Genomic DNA, 25,749 nt, shown 5'->3' on the forward strand with positions numbered 1-25,749 from the left:
GGACACAATCTCATTTAATAGTTTCTTTCCATTTGGTGGCATATGTGTAATAAAATATTTATCTGAGAAAATATTCTTTCTGTACATATGTATGTGTTTGTGACATTAGATCTTCACGTGGCACCTGTTTTGCTTTTTGTTTTTAAAACTATATTGCTGAGCTTTTTACGGGGGTAGTGGGAAAGAATATATAATTATATCAGATAATGCTGTATATCTGAACTAGTGAAAAGGCTTTATCCACATTTCTGCTTAGAGTCTAGCCTTTAATAGTTAATAGAGAATAGAAAATATTCCATCTGTTTAAGATGTAAGAGTGATATAAGATGTAAATGGGTGAAATGTAAAAAATATCCCCCACTAATATCTCAAAAAAGATTACTTTGTAGTTATATATCCTAGAAAGAGTTAGTATTATTTTTTCTAAATTCTTTTTGTGAAAGTTCATTTGTCACAGAAATTGTACAGAAATACATCGGCATTAAACAAGAAAAAGCTTTTCTAAGAAGGCCCTCTTGTGGAAGAAGTACGAATTATTCACAGAAATCTTAGGAAAACTATGTATATATAAACACTGTTATTTTAATACAATTTTATTAGTTGATTTCAAATTCAAATGTTAACCATTTGTTTTAATTAGCAGACAGAATACGTATTTAAAAATATAAAAATCATTTTTTTAAAAAGTCAACTTTAAATTTTAATGTAATTCTTGAGATTCAGAAAATAATTTTAACTGACTTTTCATATACAAGTCCATAAATTCTACCTACATGAATTTAATCATCAACAATAAAATAAAGGGAATAATATTTGCTTGTTAAATGTTTTCTTCAAAATTATATACATCTCATTTGAGTATAAAATGTCTCCTCTGAAATTCTGTTCTTTTTTTGAGGAAGAGCGGCAAGCATGTAGGCAGAAGAGAGGTCACATGAAAAACACAGAACTCCTAAACTTAATGTAAGCAAATAAATTCAACAACTTCCCATTTTTATAACTGATTTTTCTATACTTTTAAAGGAAACACTGGCTTCATGCTAAGCAGCACTCTAGGCATCTTGATGTGTATTATTAAACCAAATATCATAATAACCCTGCAAATTAGGTAGGTATCATACTTACAGCTGCAGATAATGATTAAGCTTGGGGTAGTTAGAAACCTGAATATGGTCAAAAACAAAATAACAGAAATTTTTATCTGTCTACCTCTGTATTTGGATTCACACACAGCTTACTAACTTGTCCTAAACATAGTTCGTAAGTTAGTGGCATTACCAAAGAGAGGCTTCCAATCATTTGCCTTTCTCTGGGGATGTTTCATAAGAATTGTTGCCCTATTTACCTTCCAAAAATCTGAGAAAGTATCAAACTCCATAGTGGTTAGTTACCTCTAAGTCCCCTCATGAATACAATCTCTACTGAAATTTTGTGTCAATCTTCTTTTGTGAATTTATTTTATGACGGAAATGTGGACAAAACCAGAAGTGGTAGCAATAGTTCCTTAGAGCAACCTGTCATGTGTTCAAAGGGACAAGTAGGAAAAACAGTATTTCTCTTTGGTTCAAATGAAGCTGGATAGCAGGAACAACAGATAAGACAGATCAAATCATGTGCAGGTAAATGGCAGCAAACATGAGAAGAAAACGAGTATGTACAAGAGAAAGTGAACTACCATACACCTACTCTACTATATATTTTTACTCATTCTTGACCCTTTCAAATGTGTGGCTAATAACTATGATTAGACAGCAACAAACATTTACTAAGTATGCAGAACAAGAAGTGAAAGAACCTCACAAAAGGTCTAGTAAAGAATCTGTAAATGAAAACATTTAAAAATTTTATTTCTTTATTTTAGAGATAAGGTCTTACAATGTTGCCTCAGCTAGACTCGAACTCCTGGGCTCAAGGGATCCTCCTATCTCAGCCTCCCAAGTAGTTGGGACTATAGGTCCATTCAGATCATTTAAGAACTTTCAAATTAACATATTAATAAGGAAAACAACGTGGTATGAAATATTGCTGAGGAAATGCAAAATAAGGTTGGGTAGTCTTAAGTAAGGTTACTATGGAAAAACTTGCCAACGTGTGTCCATATATGTGTCAAGGAAGAGTTCTGGTTTTAAAAGCAGCAACGGACTCAGAATGACAAAGGTGAAGGAATAATACAGGAAAGATAGAGAGGTTATAAGCAATGGAAAGAACACTGGAACAGCCAAACAAGGTAAAAAAAAAAAAAAAAAAAAAAGGCTAGAAGTTGGAAGTAGACATTAGAAGACTACCGTAAAGCTTTGGATCATGTATAATAAACATTATAAAGCTGTATATTTCTGCAGCACAATATAAAAATGAGTATATTTTCTTTTGGCAGTCAAATAAATGCAAAATTAGTAAAATACAGCTATTAGGACTTAATGCCTAGACAGGGCAGTAAGCCACAGTAGCAGAGGTGAATCAGGAATGTGGTAATAGCAAAATTGGGCAAAGGGCAAGGAAAAGGAACAAGAACAAAAAGACAATCAAAATGTGCTAAGTAAAATTTTTCCAATTAATTTTAAAAGTAAGCAAACGGCCAGGCATGGTGGCACATGTCTGTAATCCAGGACTTTGGGAGGCCAAGGTGGGAGGATTGCTTAAGGTTAGGAGTCTGAGACCAGCCAGGGCAACACAGAACTATCTCTACAAATAAAAAATAGCCAGATGTGTGGCATGCACCTGTAGTCCTAGATACCTGGAAAGGCTGAGGCAGGAGGACTGCTTGAGCCCAGGATTTCCAGGCTGCAGCAAGCTGTTGACTGTGCTACTGCACTTCAGCTTTGGTGACAGAGTAAGACTCCGTTACCCCGTTCTCAAGGAGGAAAAAAAAGAAAAAAACAAATGTGTTGAGAAATTATGCATCATTAAAATATCAAAATAATACATAATGGGTTACTTTGGCTATTTGTGCCTTCTAAACAACCTAGATGCATTCAACTACAGGAATTGTAACTTTAAATTTGAAAGTGGCTTTCTTAAAAAAAAAAAAAAATTAGTAATTCACAGATTGAAAACAAAATGCCCTCCCCAAAAAACTTTTCTACTTTCCAGAAACACAGCAGTCAGCTCTACTCAAAACAGTATTCTTGGCCAGGCGGTGGCTCACACCTGTAATCCCAGCACTTTGGGAGGCCAAGGCAGGTGGATCATTTGACGTCAGGAGTTTGAGACCAGCTTGGCCAACACGATGAAATACCATCTCTACTAAAAATACAAAAATTAGTCAATTAGCCAGGCGTGATGATGGTTGCCTGTTGCCCAGTTCCTCAGGAGGCTGAGGCAGGAGAATTATCTTAACCCAGGAGGTGGAGGTTGCAGTGAGTTGAGATGGCACCACTGCACTTCAGCCTGGGTGACAGGGCAAGACTGTCCCCCCCATTCCCCCCACCAAAAAACCCCCAAAACTCAGTATTTCTCCTATTATTAACAAAATGGGTCAGCAGAGAACACCCTGTCAATCTGTACTAACCTCAAACCATCTATAAAGACTATTAGAGGAGCATCTCTGTGTCAACAGTGGGTTCAAGTTTAGGAGCGCCCAAAGCCACTGATATCATACTTATGTTAACATGACACAAACTCATTTTCTTAAGTTCTCATTAATACTGATTTAAAAGTAAAACTTCAGGCATCAGAATCAAATATTGCATTGCTGATATGGTTTGACTGTGTCCCCACCCAAATCTCCTCTTGAATTCTCATGTGTTGTGAGAGGGATCTGGTGGGAGGCAACTGAATCATGGAGGCAGGTCCTTCCCATGCTGTTCTCATAAATGACTGTAAGTCTACAAGATCTGATGGTTCTAAAAGGGGGAGTTTCCCTGTACAAGCTCTCTTTTTGCCTGCTACCATTTGTGTAAAACGTGGCTTGCTTCTCCTTGTCTTCTGCCATGACTATGAGGCCTCCCCAGCCACATGGAACTGTTACGTCCATTAAACCTCTTTCTTTTGTAAACTGACCAGTCTCAGGTATGTCTTCATCAAGAGCGTGAAAACTAATACAATTGTGTTATTGGATTTAAAGCTATACATATTAACAGTATCTGCCTGATGGGTCAACTTGATGAAATGTCTTTTATAACATTTCCTACTAGAACAACAACATTCATAAGCTCAATCAATGAAGTAACTTCAGCATGGGCTCTACAATTACTTAACAATAGAACAGATGAATAAGTAACAGAAGACCTTACCCACATGCCTAGGAAATAAGCCCTGATGAGGCTCTCCTCTGGTAGCCAGTTCAGTTTCTTCTCTCCCCACTCCCAATTAAGACTTACCTTTGGTTGCTTTTTGCCGGACCCTGACTACCTATTTAGAATGACTATTGCTATTCTTTCTGCCATCTTTCCTTCCTTTGTTCTTGGTGGGGGTGGGGAGTGGGGGAGAAGACTTTCCTGTCTTAGGAAAAGACACCCCTACATAGCTCACATTATGTTACATTTATGCAGTTAAGTGTACAGTGAATCATGTACATAACCCTGCCGGAGAGTGGCAGACTCTGGGGAAGTAGATGAATAGATGGGGAAGGGTATAAAGGGACTCTGAATACATGAAGAAGTCTAAAAATCTACAATATGGCAAGGGTTATCATTTGTTAAAGAGGGGCAGTGAACATATGGATATTATGTTACTCTTCATATTCCTGTATATGTTTAAAATGTCATAATAAAACTAGAAAAAAAGACAAGTGAAATAAATCTTAAATTTCTTTCTGTAATTTGTTTCAGCTTTCTTCTCTAACTTTTGGGGTATAACTAAGGAATCATAAACTGCAATACTTAAAGGAGACAACTTGATGGGTTCTGACAAATATACACACTTGTAAAGCTATTACCATCAAGATTTTATAAAGATATCTAACACCCTCAAAAGCTTTGTGCCAGCCAGGCGCAATGGCTTACGCCTGTAATCCCAGCACTTTTGGGAGGCTGAAGCGGGTGAATCACCTGAGTCGGGAGTCTGAGACTAGCCTGGCCAACAGAGAGAAACCTCATCTCTACTAAAAATACAAAATTAGCCAGGTGTGGTGGCACATGCCTGTAATCTCAGCTACTCTGGAGGCTGAGGCTGAAAATCACCTGAACCTGGGAGGTGGAGGTTGCAGTGAGCCAAGTAGCTGGGATTATAGGTGTGTACCACCATGCTTGGCTAATTTTTGTATCTTTAGTAGAGACAAAGTTTTGCCATGTTGGCCAGGCTAGTCTCGAACTCCTGACCTCTGATTATCTGCCTACCTCGGCCTCCCAAAGCCTGTCTTTTTAATGACAGGGTTTTGGTCTCTTGCCCAGGTTGAAGTGCAGTGGTGTGGTCACAGCTCATGGCAGCCTTGACCTTCCTGGCTCAAGCCATCCTCCAGCCTTGGCCTCCTAAAGTGCTAGGATTACAGGTATGAGCTACCATGCCCAGCCAAGTATGTCATTTTTGCTGCTATTGTAAATAGTACTGTTTTAAAATTGCAACTGCCCATTGTTCGCTTCTAGGGGGAGCCGCAATGAATTTCTATATACTGAATTTATCAGTCTTGCTAAATTTTCATTGATGGTTCTACTGGCATTTTTGCAGATTCCTTAATATTTTCCACAGATGATGGAAAATGATCATGTTTGTCTGAAATAGACAAGTTTTTTTTTTAAGTCGGTAAACATTTAATATTTTAAGCCTTACTGCACTGACTAGAACTTCTAGTACAACATGGACTAGAAGTGGTGAGTGTGGGCATTTTCCTTGTCCCCAGTCACAAGGGGTCAGTTTACAGTCTTTCACCAAGATTGATAGGAGCCATTGGTTTTCAGATATCCTTTATCAGAATGATGACGCCTCCTTTGATTCCTAGTTGCAAGTTTTTATAATGAAGGGATGCTGGATTTTGACAATTTTTTCTGTATATATTGAAGGGTTTTCAGTTTCAGTCTGTTAATATGGTGAATTACGTATGGTGTTGGTCCTGTGGGTGCAGAGAAGGCAAGAGTTGAAGTTTGGGGGAGACTCCGCCTAGGTTTCAAAGGATGTATGGCAATGCCTGGATGTCAAGGCAGAAGTCTGCTTCAAGGGCAGAGCCCTACTAGGGCAGTGTGGAAGGGAAATGTGGTGTTTGAGCCCCCACCTGGAGTCCCCACTGGAGTACTGCCTTGCGGAGCTGTGAGAAGAGGGCTACCGTCCTCCAGACCCCAGAATGGTAGACGCACTGACAGCTTGCACCGTGTGCCTGGAAAAGTTGCAGGCACTCAATGCTAGCCCATGAAAGCAGATGTGGGGGTTGTACCCTGCACCGCCACAGGGGTGGAGCTGCCCAAGACCTTAGGAGCTCACCCCTTGCATCAGTGTGGCCTTGATGTGAGACATGGAATCAAAGGAGATTTTTGGGGGGCATTAAGACTTAAATGATTTTCCCTGCTGGGTTTCAGACATGCATGGTGCCTGTAGCTCCTTTGTTAGGGCAGATTTCTCCGTTTTGGAAAGGAAGTATTTACCCAATGCCTATGCGCCCATTGTACCTTGAAAGTAACTTGCTTGTTTTTGATTTTTCAGGTTCATAGGTGAAAGGGACATGCTTTGTCTCAGATAAAACTTGTACTTGAAATTCTGAGTTAATGCTGGAATGAGTTAAGACTTTAAGGGACTGAGGGGAAGACATGATTGTGTTCTGAAATGTGAGAAGGACATGAGATTTGGGAAAGGCAAGGGGCAGAATGATATGGTTGGCTCTGTGTTCCTACCCAAATCACATGTTGAATTCTAAATCCTAATGTTGAGGGAGGCTCTTGGTCGGAGGTGATTGGATAATGGGGTGGATTTCCCCCTTGCTCTTTTCATGATAGTGAGTGAGTTCTCACAAGATCTGGTTGTTTAAAAGTGTGTAGTATTTCCCCCGATCCTCTCTCCTACTCTGCCATGGTAAGATGTGCCTGCTATTCCTTCACCTTACACCATGATTGTTAAGTTTTCTGAGGCCTCCCCAGCCACGCTTCCTATACAGCCTGTGGAACTGTGAGTCAACTAAACCTCTTTATAAATTACCTGGTCTCAGACAGTTCTTTATAGCAGTGTGAGAAGAGATACCCTATTCCATAGTGGTGATGTGTCCTTTCACTAGGATGCAAATAAATGTCTGGCTATCTTTTTGTGATGCTGGAAACTAATGTAATCCGATTCATCAGCAGCTGCAAAGTAGTAACAGTTGAATTCTTTCCTTGTTTATAGATTACTTCTTTAAAGAAGAACTTCTCATCACGTATTTGTTTATTCTCAGTAACAGTTCATATAGAAAAGGCAGTATAAATGCAAAATTTTCTATTTAAACACTGTTCAAAGTCATGAGCCAGTTCCCCAATATCCTCCAAAGTGACCAATATTATTTTAGCATCATTATAAACTTGTGGGTTTAGACCTTGTGGTAAGTTTCCACCTATTATCCCTTTATGTATGGTCAGTAAAAGATTCTTCATGTAGGCTCCCAGGTACTGTTGATAACCAAGTCATCTTTGATCATTTCTTTGATTTTTCTTATGACAAGACGATCATAGCTAATCTTATACAAATATTTCTTCCTGTGGACCTGAAATCAGCCATTTCTCTAATCGTCATTTTAGTGGAAAATAATATTTAGAATCCATAATGTAGGTCTTTTTAGTAGGCAAAGATAGGTTTCTTTTTTTGAGAAAATACATTGTGAGTTCATTCTGCTAATTACATTCAAATTAAAAGCTTTAAGTTTTTATTACTTCATTTATATCTTTTCTTTCATATCTGAATCCCTTTTCTCTTATGCTGAAAAACTGTATTAACGTAACTACTCATTTGCTTAACTCTATATTTTCAGAGTAACATTACAAATACTATAAACATTATGATTACTGAAAACAGTACAATATTTTTTTTGCAATTCTTTTTGCCCTTAGAATCATATTACAGTGTTTTATAGTCATTTGGAATAATTTTTCTCTTTTAGGCTATGTTGCTAACTCAAAATATAAGGTCTATTTAGATGAGTGTAACTTTTAACCTTGTCTTTTTCCACCTCAGTTTAATTAAAAAAAAAAAAAAAAAGATTCCAGTTTATCATTCTAATTTTTAAATAAGCCAACATAGAGGCACAAGTAATCACTTCCACTGATCCTTTCTTTGATAGTAACATACTATATATAGTTTTCTCTCCTTTCTTTTTTTGACCTAAGAATATATTTATCACTCCATAGCAGTATATTCAGATTTTAGAAATTTGATTTCCAATCGCCTGGTACACCTTTGCACATCCACGTATTTAAGTTTTCCTGAGGTATAATTTATATACCATAAAATTCACTCATTTGAAGTGTACAATGACTGTCAGTAAATTTACAGAGCTGTGTAAACATCACCACAGTCCAATTTTACATTTCTATCACCCAAAAAGATCCCTTGTACCCCAACCATCCTTTTATTTTAAAGCTTTCTCAATCTTTTTAAGATATATCTCTCATATTCTGCAAGTGTTGGAATTTACTTCCAAAAATATTTTAATAAGTAAATTATAGCCATTTACATTTAACTATATGACTGATGTTTGGCCTTAGCTCTGCCACTGTTTTGTGTCCTATTTGTTATGTCTCTTTTATCTGAAAATAAAATATCTAGTCTTTAGTTAACGTGATTTTCTTGCCCTGCCGGTCTCTTGTCTTTGTATATCTTTTTGATATTTAGGAAGGCTTCTATTTTTATTCTAAAGGTCATTATTATGCAAATATCTTATATAATATCCTTAGTAGTTTTGGAGGATACTATCTATTGGCTCCCTACTATAAATAATTTTGATATTCTCCCTTATTTTCCTCTCCCAAAACACCTAATTTGAAGTAGTAACTTTTTATTTCCTGAAAATACCTACAGGACAATCAGTAAATATATTCTATTTTACTTGCATTATTTCTGTTCTTGCATTTTCAAAGAATTGCGCTTTAGTTACACTGTCAGACTTATACCCATAGAATATTTTATTATCTCCTTTATTATGTAGCTCTAGTTCTCTTCAGTAAGAAGTTTTATTCTGCAAAGGAATTTTGCAGTTAGTTTGAGAGTTCACAGGGCGAGATCACTCCAGCACTATCCAACCTTTCTGAAATCTGTAAAGTTGCCTCCCAAGTTTTAGCTGTTCTCATATTGATCTCTAAGCATTCTAAAACTAATGGGACCTCTTCCCTTTAGAGAAAATCAGGATGCTGGCAACCTGATTTTTGGGTTCTCTGAGCCCTCCCTTGCTGATACCATGCTAGTCTTGATGTTGCTGCTGATTTATTTCACCCACTTGTATTTTGGAGTACACAGGTGTTGTATAATAAAGAATTTGGGTTTTGTTGCTGGTTCCTCTTAAGTTCTTGGAATTGAGCAACAGGAAAATCTTTGTTACTCATGAGCCCCTTGGATCCCTCCTGAGTTAATGCTAAGAATATGACTCGGGATGGGTGTACAAAATGCCACAAAGATCAACTGTATGATCTGAACAACATACATGTCTTTGACCCATATGACTTCAGCCCAATTTCCTAAACTCCAGCGAAGGGGGCTGAAGATCAAGCTTAACCACATGGCCAATGATTCAATCAACCATGTCCACATAATGAAACCTCAACAAGAAGCCTGAATACTGAAGCTTTGTAGAGCCTCCTGGTTAGTGAACATGTAGATAGTGTGAGGGGGGTGTGCACTAATTGCACAAGAAAAGAGTAAAGAAACTTTGAGTTTAGGACCCTCTGAGATGTTGCCCTGTGTCTCTTAATTTGGCTAGTCCTGATTGTATCTCTATAATAAAATTATAATCGTTAAGAATATTGTTTTCTTGAATTCTGAGTTGTTTCAGCACATTATAGAACCTGAGTGGGGGTCATAGGAACTCCTGAATTTGCAGCCAGTTGGTCAGAAATACAAGTGACCTGGGGACCCCTAAACATGAAGATAGTGTCTGAAGTAAAGGGGGTCTTCTTGGGAACTGTGCCTCCATGGTGTAAACTACAATAGTGATTCTGGCTGGTTAGTGTCAGAATGGTATGGCAGTACACCCATATGGGTACCCTGAAACTTAGTTTTGTTATACATGTTGTCTGTAGGTTTGTTGTTATATTATTCTAGCTGCCCTTCTATTTTTGGGAAGGGATTTTGGAGATTCAAAAACCAGGCCACTGTCACTACCATCTTGTTGCCAGCTCTCCTTCAGGTTTTAAGTTAATATGGTATATCTCATTTTTCTCCCCTCCACCCACTATTTCTGTGTTTATCATTTCATAGTCAGATATTAACAAAAGATTAAATTGCTGAAGTTATTCAGCCAGTCTTAAGTATCGCTTCATCAATATGATGCATTAGATTTGTAAGTTAAATAGCATAAAACAAACTATATATTGCAAGTGATGACACATGATAGATATTTTCAAAGTAGTTTGAGGTTAGAATCTCAAAAAGTATAGGCAAAATTTTTACCTCTGTAAGACGGAGTTGTGAAGATGCAGCCATATAATCTGATTCTAATTTGTTCTTCTCAGAGATTACTGTAGTATTTTGTAGAATTAAATCTACTTTTTGTATATGCAAAGAAGTACAAATCTAGGAACAAAAACCCCCAAGAGTTAATTTTTGTTACCTGTGTTTTAGAACTAAAAATAATATAGTTTTCTAAAATAAAATTCTAAACCGTGAAAAAATAATTTTGCTTTTCTTTTCTTGAGATAGAGTCTCACTCTGTCACCCAGGCTGGAGTGCAGTGTTGAGATCTTGGTTCACTGCAACTTCTGTTCTGGGGTTCAAGGTATTCTCCTGCCTCAGCATCCTGAGTAGCTGGGACTAAGGGGCGCGTACTACTATGCCCGACTAATTTTTATGCATTTTTTAGTAGAGACGGGGTTTCACCATATTGGTCAGGCTGGTCTTCAACTCCTGACCTCGTGATCCACCAGCCTCATCCTCCCACAGTGCTGGGGTTACAGATGTGAGCCACCACGCCTGGCCAGAAAAAATAATTTTCCTATTGACTGACATCTCTCTCAAACAGTTCTTAAAACAATTTTTTTTAGAAGGTGTCTTCCTTTGTTTTTAAGAAAGTCATCGGAATAAACACATTTAGCCTAATGAGTGCTTCTATCCTATTTATTATCTCTAAAAAAAAATGTCAAACAACTAAGCAAGCTGAAACCGATGATAAAGATCTCTTGCTTATATAATGTCTGAGACCTTAATCAAAACTTTTTCTCCCTCTAAAGATTTTACTATCTTATCTACCCACTATTTTTTTTAAAGAATGACTACAGTTAAGAAAATACCTTACCTTTATTAGGTTTGTTAATTCGGTAACAAGTTTTGCTTTTTGAACATTTATTTCTTTGATTTTGGTACTTGCTTTTCGCTCTTCCTCTTCAAGGTTGCAAGTATCTTGTTCCATGAGCTTTAAACTGTATGACACACATAATAATGAAGAAATCAGGGTTAAACACAAGAATTGAGCCCAAATTCTTAGGTCTCCTGCAGTTTTCTGGGATATATTTAGCAATGCTTTTTAGATATATAAACTGCTGGCTCCTAGATTAAACAATCATTTTATGTGATCAGTCAGGATTGAAAAATATTTGTTGAGATATAGTATGTGCCCCAGCATAGTCCAGGTAATACCTGTGTTAATGGTTTAGAATCAGGAGTCAGAAAGATGGCTTTGTTTCCTCTTTGCCATTCACTAATAAGCAGTTTAACTCTGGACAAGTTACTCTTCTGAGCCTGTTTCCTCATCTATAAATTACAGAAAATAACAGTACTTCCTCCATAGGGCTGTGGTGAGGCTTAGAAAAGGTAATGCATTGTTTCCTTACGGATGGGGGGAAGTAACACATGTAACACACTAAATATAGTGCCAGGCCCATAACTGATCCATCAATAAAGTTGTTTGTTGCTATTAATATAGTTTATAAAATAGTCCCTTCCCTTAAGAAGCTTAAGTGGAGATAGTTAATAGCTAAGAAACAGAAAAAAAAAAAGAACCACAACACAAGAATCCTAAAAGTTAATACTATGCTCTCAATTTTAAAAATGAAGGAACTAAGGCTCAGGGAAGTGAAGTAAAATTGCCTAAAATCACAGATATTAAGTATTAAGATGTGTCTGGTACCAAAGTCCATGTTCTTTCCACTACACCATGTTGCCACGAAGGAAAAAGAACAAATGATGGAAGCAATAATAAATAAGTTCAGTGGGTGCTGTGGAGAGTGGCCTGAATGGTACAAGGTAGGGTATGTTGGGGAGGGGAGGGAGATAAGTTGGAATGAGTAGAGCAAAACAATGTTTTGAATAATCATAAAGCTTGTCTAAAGGACAATAGTGTCTAATTAAATTTCATGTAGTAACTGTAGAAAGTCCTAATTTGTTTTTTTTCCTGTTGTTGTTGTTTTTTGAGATAGAAGTCTTACTCTTTCACCCAGGCTGGAGTGCAGTGGCATCTCAGCTCACTACAACTTCTGCTTCCCAACTCAAGTGACTGTCCTGCTTCAGTCTCTAGAGTAGCTTGGGATTACAGGCACCTGCCACCACGGCTGGCTAATTTTTGTATTTTTAGTAGAGACAGGGTTTCACCATGTTGGCCAGGCTGGTCTCAAACTCCTGACCTCAAGTGATCCACCTGCCTCGGCCTCCCAAAGTGCCGGGATTACAGGCATGAGCCACTGTACCTGGCCTCATAATGAATGGGGTGAGAATATGCAAACAAAATAAATTTTACAACAGTCTTGTGGATGAACTAAATGGAGAAGTGACTAGTCAAGCAGAGACCACTAACTAGGTCACCACTGCAGCAGTCCAAAGTGAACAGAAGTTGGACATAGTGGGCCAGAAACATGCATGAAAAGTCATCTCACTGTGAAAATCAACATTATGAGGAGAGTTTAGTTTTAGACAATGGGTTCAATACAGTAGTTGCACAGTAAAGGTTGAGTGTTTTGCAGATGACTGAATAGGAAATGAAGGAAAGGGTTACAAATTGAAAAAAAAGGTTTAAGGTTGAAACAAATTCTAGAAAGCAAAACTAAATAGATACATCTTGCTTTAAACAACCAAGGCACATTACCAATTTTAAAAACAGACGTTAATAGGCAATTGTTTGCTTTAAAAAAAGATAAACAAGGTAAACATACCTTATTCAAGACAAAGAGCTGTTACTTATTATTAAAGATTGATTATGTCACTCATCTCTAGTCTATAGACAAGAAGACAAAATAACAACAAAAAGCTGTGGGCTGTTACGGTAGGATATGGAAAAAACTTAACTGGAAACCGTGTGCCTTTTCCCCAGACTTGATACCCTAATAGCTTTTATCCTACCTTATATATACTGGTTTCTACAAAATACCTAAATTCAAAATAAAGGTTATAATCAGTTCTGAGAATAGCTGCCTGGGCTTTCACAATAAGCCAGTAGTTTTCCATTTAGAAAGGACTTTTGGCTGGGTGTGGTGGTCATGCCTGTAATCCCAGCACTTTGGGAGGCCAAGGCAGGAGGACTGATTGAGGCCAGGTGTTCAAGACCAGTCCCAGCAACACAGCAAGACCCCATCTCTACAAATAAGCTGGGCATAGTGGTGCACACCTGTGGTCCCAGCTACTCAGGAGGCTGAGGTGAGAGGATCACTTGAGCCCAAGAGTTCGAAGCTGCAGTGAGCCATGATGATGCCACTGCACTCCAGCCTGGGTAACAGAGCAAGACCCTATCTCAAAAAAAAAAAAAAAAAAAAAAAAAAAAACAGACAGACAGACAGAAAACGAAGGATGGAAGACTTTTGACAATATTATATTCATACAAAGTTCTATGGAATATATGACCCATTAAGGCCAAGCAAATATAATTCTAATTGTCACAAGGAAGACTGCAATTGAATGAGTGAGATAAACCCTCAGGTGCCCAATTTAATCTGTTCTGTAAAAATCAGTATAACTTCCTCCGTCCCTACTACTCTCTTTCAGAACTACAGAGAGAAAAGCCTAGTTTGACAATTTCTCTGCCTACACCTTCCCCTCCCCTCTCCTCTCATCATTCAGAACTCAGTGGACATATTGTTTTGGATCATCATGTAGGGCAGTGGTTCTCAAAGTATGGTCCACAGACTCCTGGGGATACCTGAAACCATTTCAGGAATCTGTGAGTTAGAAACTATTTCCATGGTAATAACAGGATATCATTTGCCTTTCTCACCATGCTGACATTTGCACTGATGGTGTAAAAGCAATGGAGAGTAAAAATGCTAGTGCTTTACAATAAATCAAGGTAACAAACCAACACTAGTACACCAAAGTATACTAGCAGTCCTTACATTCTTCACTGCCATGCACTTGAAATTTTTTAAAACGCCAAATTCCCCTAAGAATATGCTTGATGAAGCAGTAAAAATCGTAAACTTTATTAAATCTCAAAATCTTTAAAGAATATGCATTTTTAATATTCTATGTGATGAAATAGGAAGTACATAATATAATTGTCCCCCAGTATCCAACAGGGATTGGTTTTAGGACTCCTCAAGAATTCCAAAATCCACAGATGCTTAAGTCCCTTATATAAAATGGTGTAGTATTTGCATATGACCTATGCACATCCTCCCATGTATTTTATATTATCTCTAGATTACTTAAAATACCTAATACAATGTAAATACTATATAAATAGTTGTTGTATTGCTTAAGGAATAATGACCAAAAAAAAAAGTCTGTAAATGTTCCATACAGACACAACCATCCATTTTTGATCCCCCGAGTATTTTTCTTTCTTCTACCCTCCCCTGCTGTCTAAAGAGATGGGGTCTTGCCATATTGCCCAGACTGGTCTCGAACTCCTGGACTCAAGTGATCCCTCTGTCTTGGCCTTCCAAAGTGTTGGGGTTACAGGTATGAGACATTCTACCAGGCCTCTCAAATATTTTTGATCTGTGGTTGGTTGAATCCATGGATGTGGAACCCACAGATACGGAGGGCAGCCTGTACTTATTAAACACTTGCAGTATATTCAAAAGGATAAAGGTTGTGTCAAGGAAAAGCACTTGTGTGATTGCTTAAGTTTGGAGTTATACTAGACTTTTTTTCCATAGAATACCATTTTTACTTAATAGTTTTTTTTTTTTTTAATCGCACTTGGCTATTTGGCCATTTTTCTTTTTCCAAAAAGGAATAAAGCGACCTTGTCATTTCAAGGAAAATAACTGACAATATTTGTTCCAATGATAAAGTTCAAACTTTTTTTTTTTTTAAGATAGAGTTTCACTCTTTACTCTTGTTGCCCAGGCTGGAGTACAGTGGCATGATCTCAACTGACTGCAATCTCTGCCTCCTGGGTACAAGCGATTCTCCTGCCTCAGCCTCCCTAGTAGCTGGAATTACAGCCATCTGCCACGACGCCCAGCTAATTTTTTGTATTTTTAGTAGAGATAAGAGTTTCACTATGTTGTTCGGGTTGGTCTCGAACCCTTGACCTCAGGTGATCCACCCGCCTTGGCCTCCCAAAGTGCTGGGATTACAGGCATGAGCCACTGTGCCCAGCCAAGTTCAAACTTTCAAATGAAAATTAGAATTTTAAAAAATGTGTATCCACTGCCAAGCTTGACAGCTTCCCAATTCTTAATAGCTTTTCTGATGGAATCAGTGATCAATGTGATCTTTTAAAAATATTATATAGATGGGACTTTCAAGATGGCCGCCTAAGAACAGCTCAGGACTTCAGCTCCCAGTGAAAGTGCAGAGGGTGAGTGGACGCCGCATTTCCAGACGAACTCTTATTGCCCACAGACCAGGAGATACCCAGGCAGAGGGGTCGCCAGCGTCGCAGTCCCAGCCGGTGCGGCTGTTTTGGCCCCCGCGGGGCTGCTGTGACCACTCCCTGTTGCTGCGGTTCTCCGTACAAAAGCCACTGGTCTGGGAGCCCTCTTAGCTGGCGAGCAGAGCCTTGAGACGGCAGAATAGCCCATTCATCTGAAATAGCGAGCCAGGCCAGGAGATTCCTAGGCAAAAAATCCGCCAGGAGCCGGCGCCGCGGTTCGAGCCGACTCCGTGAGTCGCAGCACGGGAGATCCCGGCGCCTTTTCAACAAGCGACCGGAACGCGGGGTCGTTCAACTTAAAAGAAAAGACTCTGAGTCAGGGAGCCAGGTGATCAGGCTCGGTTGGTCCCACCCCTCCACCCCCAACAACAACGAAAACAAAAACAGTAATTGGAAACCCTCTGGGTTGAGCCCTTCAAACCAAGCACAGCTGAACCCGGACGGTCCAGCTCCGTGGGGGAGGGGCTTCCGCCATTACTGAGACTCTCCACCACTACAGCCGAGGCAACCCGCCGTTGCCGAGGCAACCTGCCACAACAGAGAGAGTCCGCCATAACAGAGGCGGGGCCACCATTGCCCAGACAGTTCTAACTACACCCATATAAAAAGGACTACAGGTAAGAGCTCAGGGCAGCTGGGCGGAGCCCACAGCAGCTCAGCAAAGCCCCTGCGGGCAGGCAGAGGCTAGGCGTGCTGCTAGCTGGGCGGGTCCGACCTGAAAAAAAAAAAAAAAAATCAAAAAAGGCAGTAGTGCAACGGAAACTCATAAAGCTCCAACTCCCTGGGACAGAGACAGACAACAGGTGGATAAACCCACAAAAATGGGTAGAAACCAGCGTAAAAAGGAGGAAAACTCCCGAAACCAGAACACCTCTCCTCCTAAAAGTGATCACAACTCCTCACCAGCAAGGGAACCAGACCGGATGGAGAAGGAGGGTGATGAAATGACAGAATCAGACTTCAGAAGATGGGTAGTAAGAAACTACAATGAGCTAAAAGAACATGTTCTAACCCATCGCAAAGAAAATAGGAACCTTGAAAAAAGATTGGACGAACTGCTGACGAGAATGGACAGCACAGAGAGGAGAATAAGTGAATTGATGGAGCTGAAAAACGCAACACGAGAACTTCGTGAAGCATGCACAAGCTTCAACAGCCGAATTGACCAAGCAGAAGAAAGGATATCAGAGGTCGAAGACCAACTCAATGAAATAAAAAGAGAAGGCAAGAACAGAGAAAAAAAGCGCAAAAAGGAGTGAACAAAATCTTCAAGAAATGTGGGACTATGTGAAAAGACCTAATCTACGTCTGATAGGTGTACCTGAATGTGATGAAGAGAATGAATCCAAGCTGGAAAATACTCTTCAGGATATTATCCAGGAAAACTTCCCCAACCTAGCAAGGCAGACCAATATTCAAATCCAGGAAATACAGAGAACACCACAGAGATATTCCTCAAGAAGAGCAACCCCAAGGCACATAATTGTCAGATTCACCAGGGTTGAAATGAAAGAGAAAATGCTAAGGGCAGCCAGAGAGAAAGGTCGGGTTACCCACAAAGGGAAGCCCATTAGACTCACAGCAGATCTCTCAGCAGAAACCCTACAAGCCAGAAGAGACTGGGGGCCAATATTCAACATCCTTAAAGAAAAGAACTTTCAACCCAGAATCTCCTATCCAGCCAAACTCAGCTTCATAAGTGAAGGAAAAATAAAATCCTTTGTGAACAAGCAAGCACTCAGAGATTTCATCACCACCAAACCTGCTCTACAAGAACTCCTGAAAGAGGCTCTACACATATAAAGGAACAACCAGTACCAGCCACTCCAAAAACACACCAAATGGTAAAAAAGCAGCAACACAATCAAGAATCTGCATCAACTAACCAACAAAACAGCCAGGTAGCATCAAAATGACAGCATCAAATTCACACATAACAATACTATCCCTAAATGTCAATGGACTAAATGCCCCAATCAAAAGACACAGACTGGCAAATTGGATAAAAAGCCAAAACCCATCAGTGTGCTGTATCCAGGAAACCCATCTTACATGCAAGGATACACAAAGGCTCAAAATAAAGGGATGGAGGAAGATCTACCAAGCAAATGGAGAGCAAAAAAAGGCAGGAGTTGCAATTCTCATCTCTGATAAAATAGACTTTAAAGCAACAAAGATCAAAAGAGACAAAGAAGGACATTACATAATGGTAAAAGGATCACTGCAACAAGAAGAGCTAACGATCCTAAATATATATGCACCCAATACAGGAGCACCCAGATACATAAGGCAAGTTCTTAATGACTTACAAAGAGACTTAGACTCCCACACAATAATAGCGGGAGACTTTAACACCCCATTGTCAATATTAGACAGATCAACCAGACAGAAAATCAACAAGGATATCCAGGACCTGAACAAAGACCTGGAACGAGCAAACCTAATAGACATTTACAGAACTCTCCACCCCAAATCCACAGAATATACATTCTTCTCAGCACCACATCACACCTACTCTAAAATTGACCACATAATTGGCAATAAATCACTCCTCAGCAAATGCAAAAGAACAGAAATCATAACAAACAGTCTCTCAGACCACAGTGCAATCGAGTTAGAACTCAGAATGCAGAAACTAACTCAGAACCGCACAGCTTCATGGAAACTGAACAACTTGCTCTTGAATGTTGACTGGATAAACAATGAAATGAAGGCACAAATAAAGATGTTCTTAGAAACCAATGAGAACGAAGACACAATATACCAGAATCTCTGGGACACATTTAAAGCAGTCTCTAGAGGAAAATATATAGCAATGAGTGCCCACATGAGAAGAAAGGAGAGATCTAAAACTGACACCCTATCATCAAAATTGAAAGAGCTAGAGGAGCAAGATCAAAAAAACTCAAAACCTAGCAGAAGACAGGAAATAACTAAGATCAGAGCAGAACTGAAGGAAATAGAGACACAAAAAACTCTTCAAAAAATCAATAAATCCAGGAGCTAGTTTTTTGAAAAGATCAACAAAATAGACAGACCACTAGCCAGATTAATGAAAAAGAAAAGAGAGAATAACCAAATTGATGCAATAAAAAACGATAAAGGGGATATCACCACAGATTCCACAGAAATCCAAACCATCATCAGAGATTATTACAAACAACTCTATGCACATAAACTAGTAAACCTGGAAGAAATGGATAAATTCCTGGACACCTGCAACCTCCCAAGCCTAAACCTGGAAGAAGCCGAAACCCTGAATAGACCAATAACATGGTCTGAAGTTGAGGCAGCAATAAAGAGCCTACCACCCAAAAAAAGCCCAGGTCCAGATGGGTTCACAGCTGAATTCTACCAGACATACAAGGAGGAGCTGATACCATTCCTTCTGAAACTATTCCAGACAATCCAAAAAGAGGGAATCCTTCCCAAATCATTTTACGAGACAAACATCATCCTGATACCAAAACCCGGCAGAGACTCAACAAGAAAAGAAAATTTCAGGCCAATATCCATGATGAACATAGATGCAAAAATCTTCAATAAAATACTGGCAAACCGATTGCAACAGCATATCAAAAAGCTCATCCACCATGATCAAGTAGGATTCATCCCGGGGATGCAAGGCTGGTTCAACATACGCAAGTCCATAAACGTAATTCACCACATAAACAGAACCAAAGACAAAAACCACATGATTATCTCGATTGATGCAGAGAAGGCTTTTGACAAAATTCAACAACCCTTTATGCTAAAAACCCTCAATAAACTAGGTATTGACGGAACGTATCTCAAAACAATAAAAGCTATTTACGACAAACCAACAGCCAATATCATACTGAATGGGCAAAAACTGGAAGCATTCCCTTTGAAATCTGGCACTAGACAAGGATGCCCTCTCTCACCACTCCTATTCAATATAGTACTGGAAGTTCTAGCCAGAGCAATCAGGCAAGAAAAATTAATAAAGGGTATCCAAATTGGAAAGGAGGAAATCAAATTGTCTCTATTTGCAGATGACATGATTGTATATCTGGAAGACCCCATCATCTCAGCCCAAAATCTCCTGAAACTGATAAACAACTTCAGCAAAGTCTCAGGATACAAAATCAACGTGCAAAAATCACAAGCATTCCTATACACCAGTAATAGACTTCAAGAGAGCCAAATCAAGAACGAACTGCCATTCACAATTGCTACAAAGAGAATAAAGTACCTAGGAATACAACTAACAAGGAACGTAAAGGACCTCTTCAAGGAGAACTACAAGCCATTGCTCAACGAAATAAGAGAGGATACAAACAGATGGAGAAACATTCCATGTTCATGGTTAGGAAGAATCAACATTGTGAAAATGGCCATACTGCCCAAAGTAATTTACAGATTCAATGCTATTCCCATCAAGCTACCAATGACCTTCTTCACAGAACTGGAAAAAAACACCTTAAACTTCATATGGAACCAAAAGAGAGCCTGCATAGCCAAGTCAATTCTAAGCAAAAAGAACAAAGCGGGAGGCATCACACTACCGGACTTCAAACTATACTACAAGGCTACAGTAATCAAAACAGCATGGTACTGGTACCAAAACAGAGATATAGACCAATGGAACAGAACAGAGGCCTCACAGGAAATACAACATACCCACAACCATCTGATCTTCGACAAACCTGACAAAAACAAGCAATGGGGAAAGGACTCCCTGTTTAATAAATGGTGTTGGGAAAACTGGCTAGCCATGTGCAGAAAGCAGAAACAGGACCCCTTCCTGACACCTTACACCAAAATTAACTCCAGATGGATTAAAGACTTAAACATCAGACCTAATACCATAAAAACCTTAGAAGAAAATCTAGGCAAAACCATTCAGGACATAGGTGTAGGCAAGGACTTCATGACCAAAACGCCAAAAGCAATGGCAACAAAAGACAAAATAGACAAATGGGACCTGATCAAACTCCACAGCTTCTGCACGGCAAAAGAAACAGTCAGTAGAGTGAATCGGCAACCAACAGAATGGGAAAAAATTTTTGCAGTCTACCCATCTGACAAGGGGCTGATATCCAGAATTTACAAAGAACTAAAGCAGATCTACAAGAAAAAAACAAACAAGCCCATTCAAAAATGGGCAAAGGATATGAACAGATACTTTACAAAAGAAGACATACAGGAGGCCAACAAACATATGAAAAAATGCTCATCATCACTGGTCATCAGAGAAATGCAAATCAAAACCACATTGAGATACCATCTCACACCAGTTAGAATGGCGATCATTAAAAAATCGGGAAACAACAGATGCTGGAGAGGATGTGGAGAAATAGGAACACTTTTACACTGTTGGTGGGAATGTAAATTAATTCAACCATTGTGGAAGACAGTGTGGCGATTCCTCAAGGACTTAAAAATAGAAATCCCATTTGACCCAGCAATCCCATTACTGGGTATATATCCAAAGGATTATAAATCATTCTACTACAAGGACACGTGCACACGAATGTTCATTGCAGCACTGTTTACAATAGCAAAGACCTGGAACCAACCCAAATGCCCAACGATGATAGGGAAATGTGGTACATATACACCATGGAATATTATGCAGCCATCAAAAACGATGAGTTCACGTCCTTTATAGGGACATGGATGAACCTGGAAACCATCATTCTCAGCAAACTGACACAAGAGCAGAAAATCAAACACCGTATATTCTCGCTCATAGGCGGGTGTTGAACAATGAGAACACATGGACACAGGGAGGGGAGCACTACACACTGGGGTCTGTTGGGGGGAAATGGGGGAGGGGCGGGGGGTGGGGAGGTGGGAAGAGATAGCATGGGGAGAAATGACAGATACAGGTGAGGGGACGGAAGGCAGCAAAGCACACTGCCATGTGTGTACCTATGCAACAATCTTGCATGTTCATCACATGTACCCCAAAACCTAAAATGCAATAAAAAAAAAAAAGAAAAAAAAAAAAAAAAAGAATATATTTATCTTGTGAAAAAAAAAAAATATTATATAATAAAGTATGTCAACATTTGAAATATCTATGTCACCCGATGAACCAGTATTTTCCAAATCACCAATGCACGCTATAACAACTAAATCATTCATGGGTAAAAGCGCCATCAACAGTGCAATGTATTTTAATGTAATAGAATATACAAGTTCACTGATACGGTTTCAGATTCCATATTGCAATTAATTAAACTTTAATAAACTATACTTTGGCAAGTTTTGATGTCGTATTAAGAACATCCACAATTATCTGAAAAGTCTAAAATATTCCTTTTCCAATTGTGTATTTATGAGAAGCCAGTTTTCTTCATATACTTCAACTCAAACATCTCACAACAAACTCAATACAGAATCAAACAGGAAAAAAAACTACTGATTTCAACTAAAGAAATCTACAGAAATGTAAAGCAATGCCACTCTTCTCACTAAATGTATTTTGTCTGTAAAGTAGTTATTTTTAATGTTTATGTTAACATATAATGAGTTTGTGTTATTTTTAAAATAAATTACTGCCCTATCTCTACCTAAAAAAATAAAAAATAAATCAATGAATACTGTAAACATTCTCAGTTTTAATTTCTAATGTGGTAAATATCAATAAATATAATCCATCTAAACAAAACCTCTTCAAGATCCTCATTAATTTTTAAGCATATAAAGGAGTCCAGAGACTGGAACAGCAGATCAAGGAACAGAACTTGTTAACAGTCAAGGTTCATCTCCTTTTGCCCTATAGACTAAAATTGTGTTTTATGTAGTAACGTTAAAGCTTTACAGAGAAATTACTACAAAGTGTGCTTGTGGAAAAGGTGTTGTTACAACAGTGTAAAATTAATATTCTCCCCTAGAGCACTTTGTGCTCTGTCCCCATGAATAGGCTAAAAGATACCTTCCTAGTTTGGAACTAATTTTTTGTTCCAGTTGTCTTTTCTTCGTTTTTCTCTCAAGAAGCTCCTTCTTCTTTTGTCTAAGTTCATTGTCTTTGTGCTCCAGGTGTTTGCTAGTTTCACGTAAGGCAATCAACCCTGATTCCACTGCTTGCAATTTTCTATTAATTTCCTACAAAATAATTCAAAATTGTTAACATATTTAAAAAAACTGTTCCAGTGAAAGTATTAGAAATCCAGTCAATACTCTTTTCTAACATTCAGATCAAATTAACCAACCTTTAGCTGTTCTTCTAAGTGTCTTCTTTGCTCTAGGTCCACAGTGACTGTGAGAAACTGGGCTACTTTTAGAGATGTGTTACTAGAAATAACTTTGTTTGAATAAAAAGAAGTTTTCACCACATACTTCTCTTCTGCTGTATAAATTTGTTTTAATCGGGTTTCTTGTATTACCTAAAATGTAAAATGTAAAACAAGTATTAGTGCACCTTTAATATTAATAAATTTTTAAAGTACTAAATAATTAGAAATGTAGACCAAGTGAACTTTGGAAGATCAAAATATACTAGATACACATTTTTATTTTTATTTTTGAGACAGGGTCTTGCTCTGTCACCCAGGCTGGAATGCAGTGGCATGATCTCAGCTTACTCTACCCTCAACCTCCCAGGCTCAAGTGATCCTCCCACTTCAGCCTCCTGAGTAGCTGGGACTACAGGCACGTGCCACCAGGCCTGGCTAATTAAAAAAAAATTTTGCAGAGATGGGGTTTTTCCATGCTTCCTATGGGGGCTGGTCTCGAATTCCTGCCTCTGAGATTCTCCCACTAAGGCTTTCCAAAATGCCAGGATTATAGGTGTGAGCCACTGTGTCCAGCAAATTTTTTTTAACCTATCCAACAAAATTTCCGAACAGGTGGCTCGTACAACTAGCTAAGTCAGCTATACTTCTATGCTACAACTCTCCCAAGTAGTTTTGGAGCCTTGTTACATCTAAAGAAGAGATACCAGGAGCAAGAGATACCAGGAGAGAAGGGTGCTCAGTACACTGAACTGTTATCTTGGGTAAGTCATTTACTCTCCCCTCCTCTCAGTTATACTGTTCAAAGATATATAATCTTATATTTAGTTCCTGTGTATTTGGGAAGAATAACCAAGTGAAACATTTTTTCGTAGATTTCAAAGCCTTTTCTTCATTTTTTTTAGAACTTGTCTCTCAAGAATTTATACACAAATTTCATAAACTAAAATATATTATAAATACCATAACCGGACCATTCTTTGATCTATTTTTGTATATTTATAGAGTAGGCTGCTGCAATGCAGAGCATTTTTAGATTAAAGATTTTAGATTTAGAGATTTGTTTCCAATCTCTAAAAACCTTTAGATACTATTATAATACTATTGTGGTTTGTTTCCTTTCAGAAGTTTATAGTCTAAGTGAAGAGGTAAGACATATTTAAGCACACTAGGTCAACAGGATATAAATCTTAAATCCTGACTAATCTGAAATAAGGGGAAAAACTGGATGACTTTAGCCTACTCAAGTTTCCTAAAAATGAGTTTTAAACTGGAGTTGAAATTACAGAGTTAGTGAAGGAAGGACACTTCCCACAAAAGTGACATCTCAAGCTAAAGAAGTCAGCAGACAATTTAACCAAAGGGAGACTCAGAAATTAATGAGAGAACAATTCCGTACATAGGGTATACTGTTAGAGAATCTAAGATGTTAAAACTTAATAATAAAAGCAAAACCTACATAAAGAATGCATTTTTATTCTGAGAAAGAGATACAGCCAATATTGCCGTTATCTAGCCATTACTGCCTTAAACAGAAGGACTGACGACATAAAGGTAGCAAATTTCCTCAATAAAGGTTTGTATCTTCTGAAAGATAGCTAAGATAATATCAAGGGCTTTACCAGGTGTTTGAAATACTTTATAATTTGGTTATCCTGCATATACATGTCTGAAAAGCATAGAATCAAATTATTTATATACAACACAGAACTGAGTTAGGCACTGGGACGACAAAGTATCTGATGTGTTTGAGAATTTAAAAAATGCAGCATATAAAACCAAAGAGATTAAGATTAGTGAAAACACCTGAAAAAGAAATGGGGATAATTAATTTCGCTTTTAATATCAATTATATGAATTCCAAAGCTATTTCTCTAGTACAAACAGCAGTGCCAAAGCTCCCTAAGTGACTTAAACATGTCAACAGTAAAAGTACATGGAAACAACTCAATTTGAAGCAATGTTCAAAAAGGAAAAGAAATTTCCAAGTAAAGAAATTGCTCCTTTCTGCCCCAAAGTTAAGTTTAAAAGTCCTTATCAACTTTTCTATTGTCTTTCTGCATTAGTAAAGAAGTCCCACTTACCTTACTTTCAGAGATAGGCCTGCCTACCCCTCCTCCACATGGAGAGGTCTACTTTTGGTTTTCGCAAATGAGTACCATAATAAGGTATAATTCCAATCAAAGGCAGGCAACTTATTATAAGTAACCTGTTTTTGCAAAACGGGTTGATAATGAGCTCTCAATTTTCTACTTTCTGTTACTGAAGTATAGAGCAGCCCCAAATGAATCATCTTAGGAATATTTATATACTGGTTGTTAGAAATTTAAAACATATTTTCTAATAAATTCAATGTTATAAGTAGCAGTTAGGTCTGTAATTAGTTACCAGATGTTTATAAGCAGTATTAATACAGAAATGTGGTATTTATACTGGAAAAACCTGTTCCAGGAGAGATTTCTTTTTTTTTTTTTTTTTTTTTTTTTTGAGACGGAGTTTCGCTCTTGTTACCCAGGCTGGAGTGCAATGGCGCGATCTCGGCTCACCGCAACCTCTGCCTCCTGGGCTCAGACAATTCTCCTGCCTCAGCCTCCTAAGTAGCTGGGATTACAGGCACGCACCACCATGCCCAGCTAACTTTTTGTATTTTTAGTAGAGACGGGGTTTCACCTTGTTGACCAGGATGGTCTCGATCTC

General features: G+C 38.4%; 1 protein-coding gene across 2 annotated transcripts in view; it reads right to left on the bottom strand.

The window, feature by feature from the left end:
• SMC5 (structural maintenance of chromosomes 5) overlaps window positions 1–25,749 on the bottom strand; it is a 91,889-nt gene that overhangs the window by 13,743 nt on the left and 52,397 nt on the right. For both annotated transcript variants that reach the window (XM_074394695.1, XM_003935630.4), the window contains exons 14-17: window positions 23,032–23,205; window positions 22,755–22,924; window positions 11,333–11,456; window positions 10,492–10,614 (exon numbers count right to left, since the gene is read on the bottom strand). In XM_074394695.1, the coding sequence (XP_074250796.1) occupies window positions 10,492–10,614; window positions 11,333–11,456; window positions 22,755–22,924; window positions 23,032–23,205 (591 nt within the window). The remainder of the gene's footprint in view (window positions 1–10,491; window positions 10,615–11,332; window positions 11,457–22,754; window positions 22,925–23,031; window positions 23,206–25,749) is intronic.

Source organism: Saimiri boliviensis, chromosome 2 (assembly GCF_048565385.1).
Source record: "Saimiri boliviensis isolate mSaiBol1 chromosome 2, mSaiBol1.pri, whole genome shotgun sequence".
NCBI lineage: Eukaryota > Metazoa > Chordata > Mammalia > Primates > Cebidae > Saimiri > Saimiri boliviensis.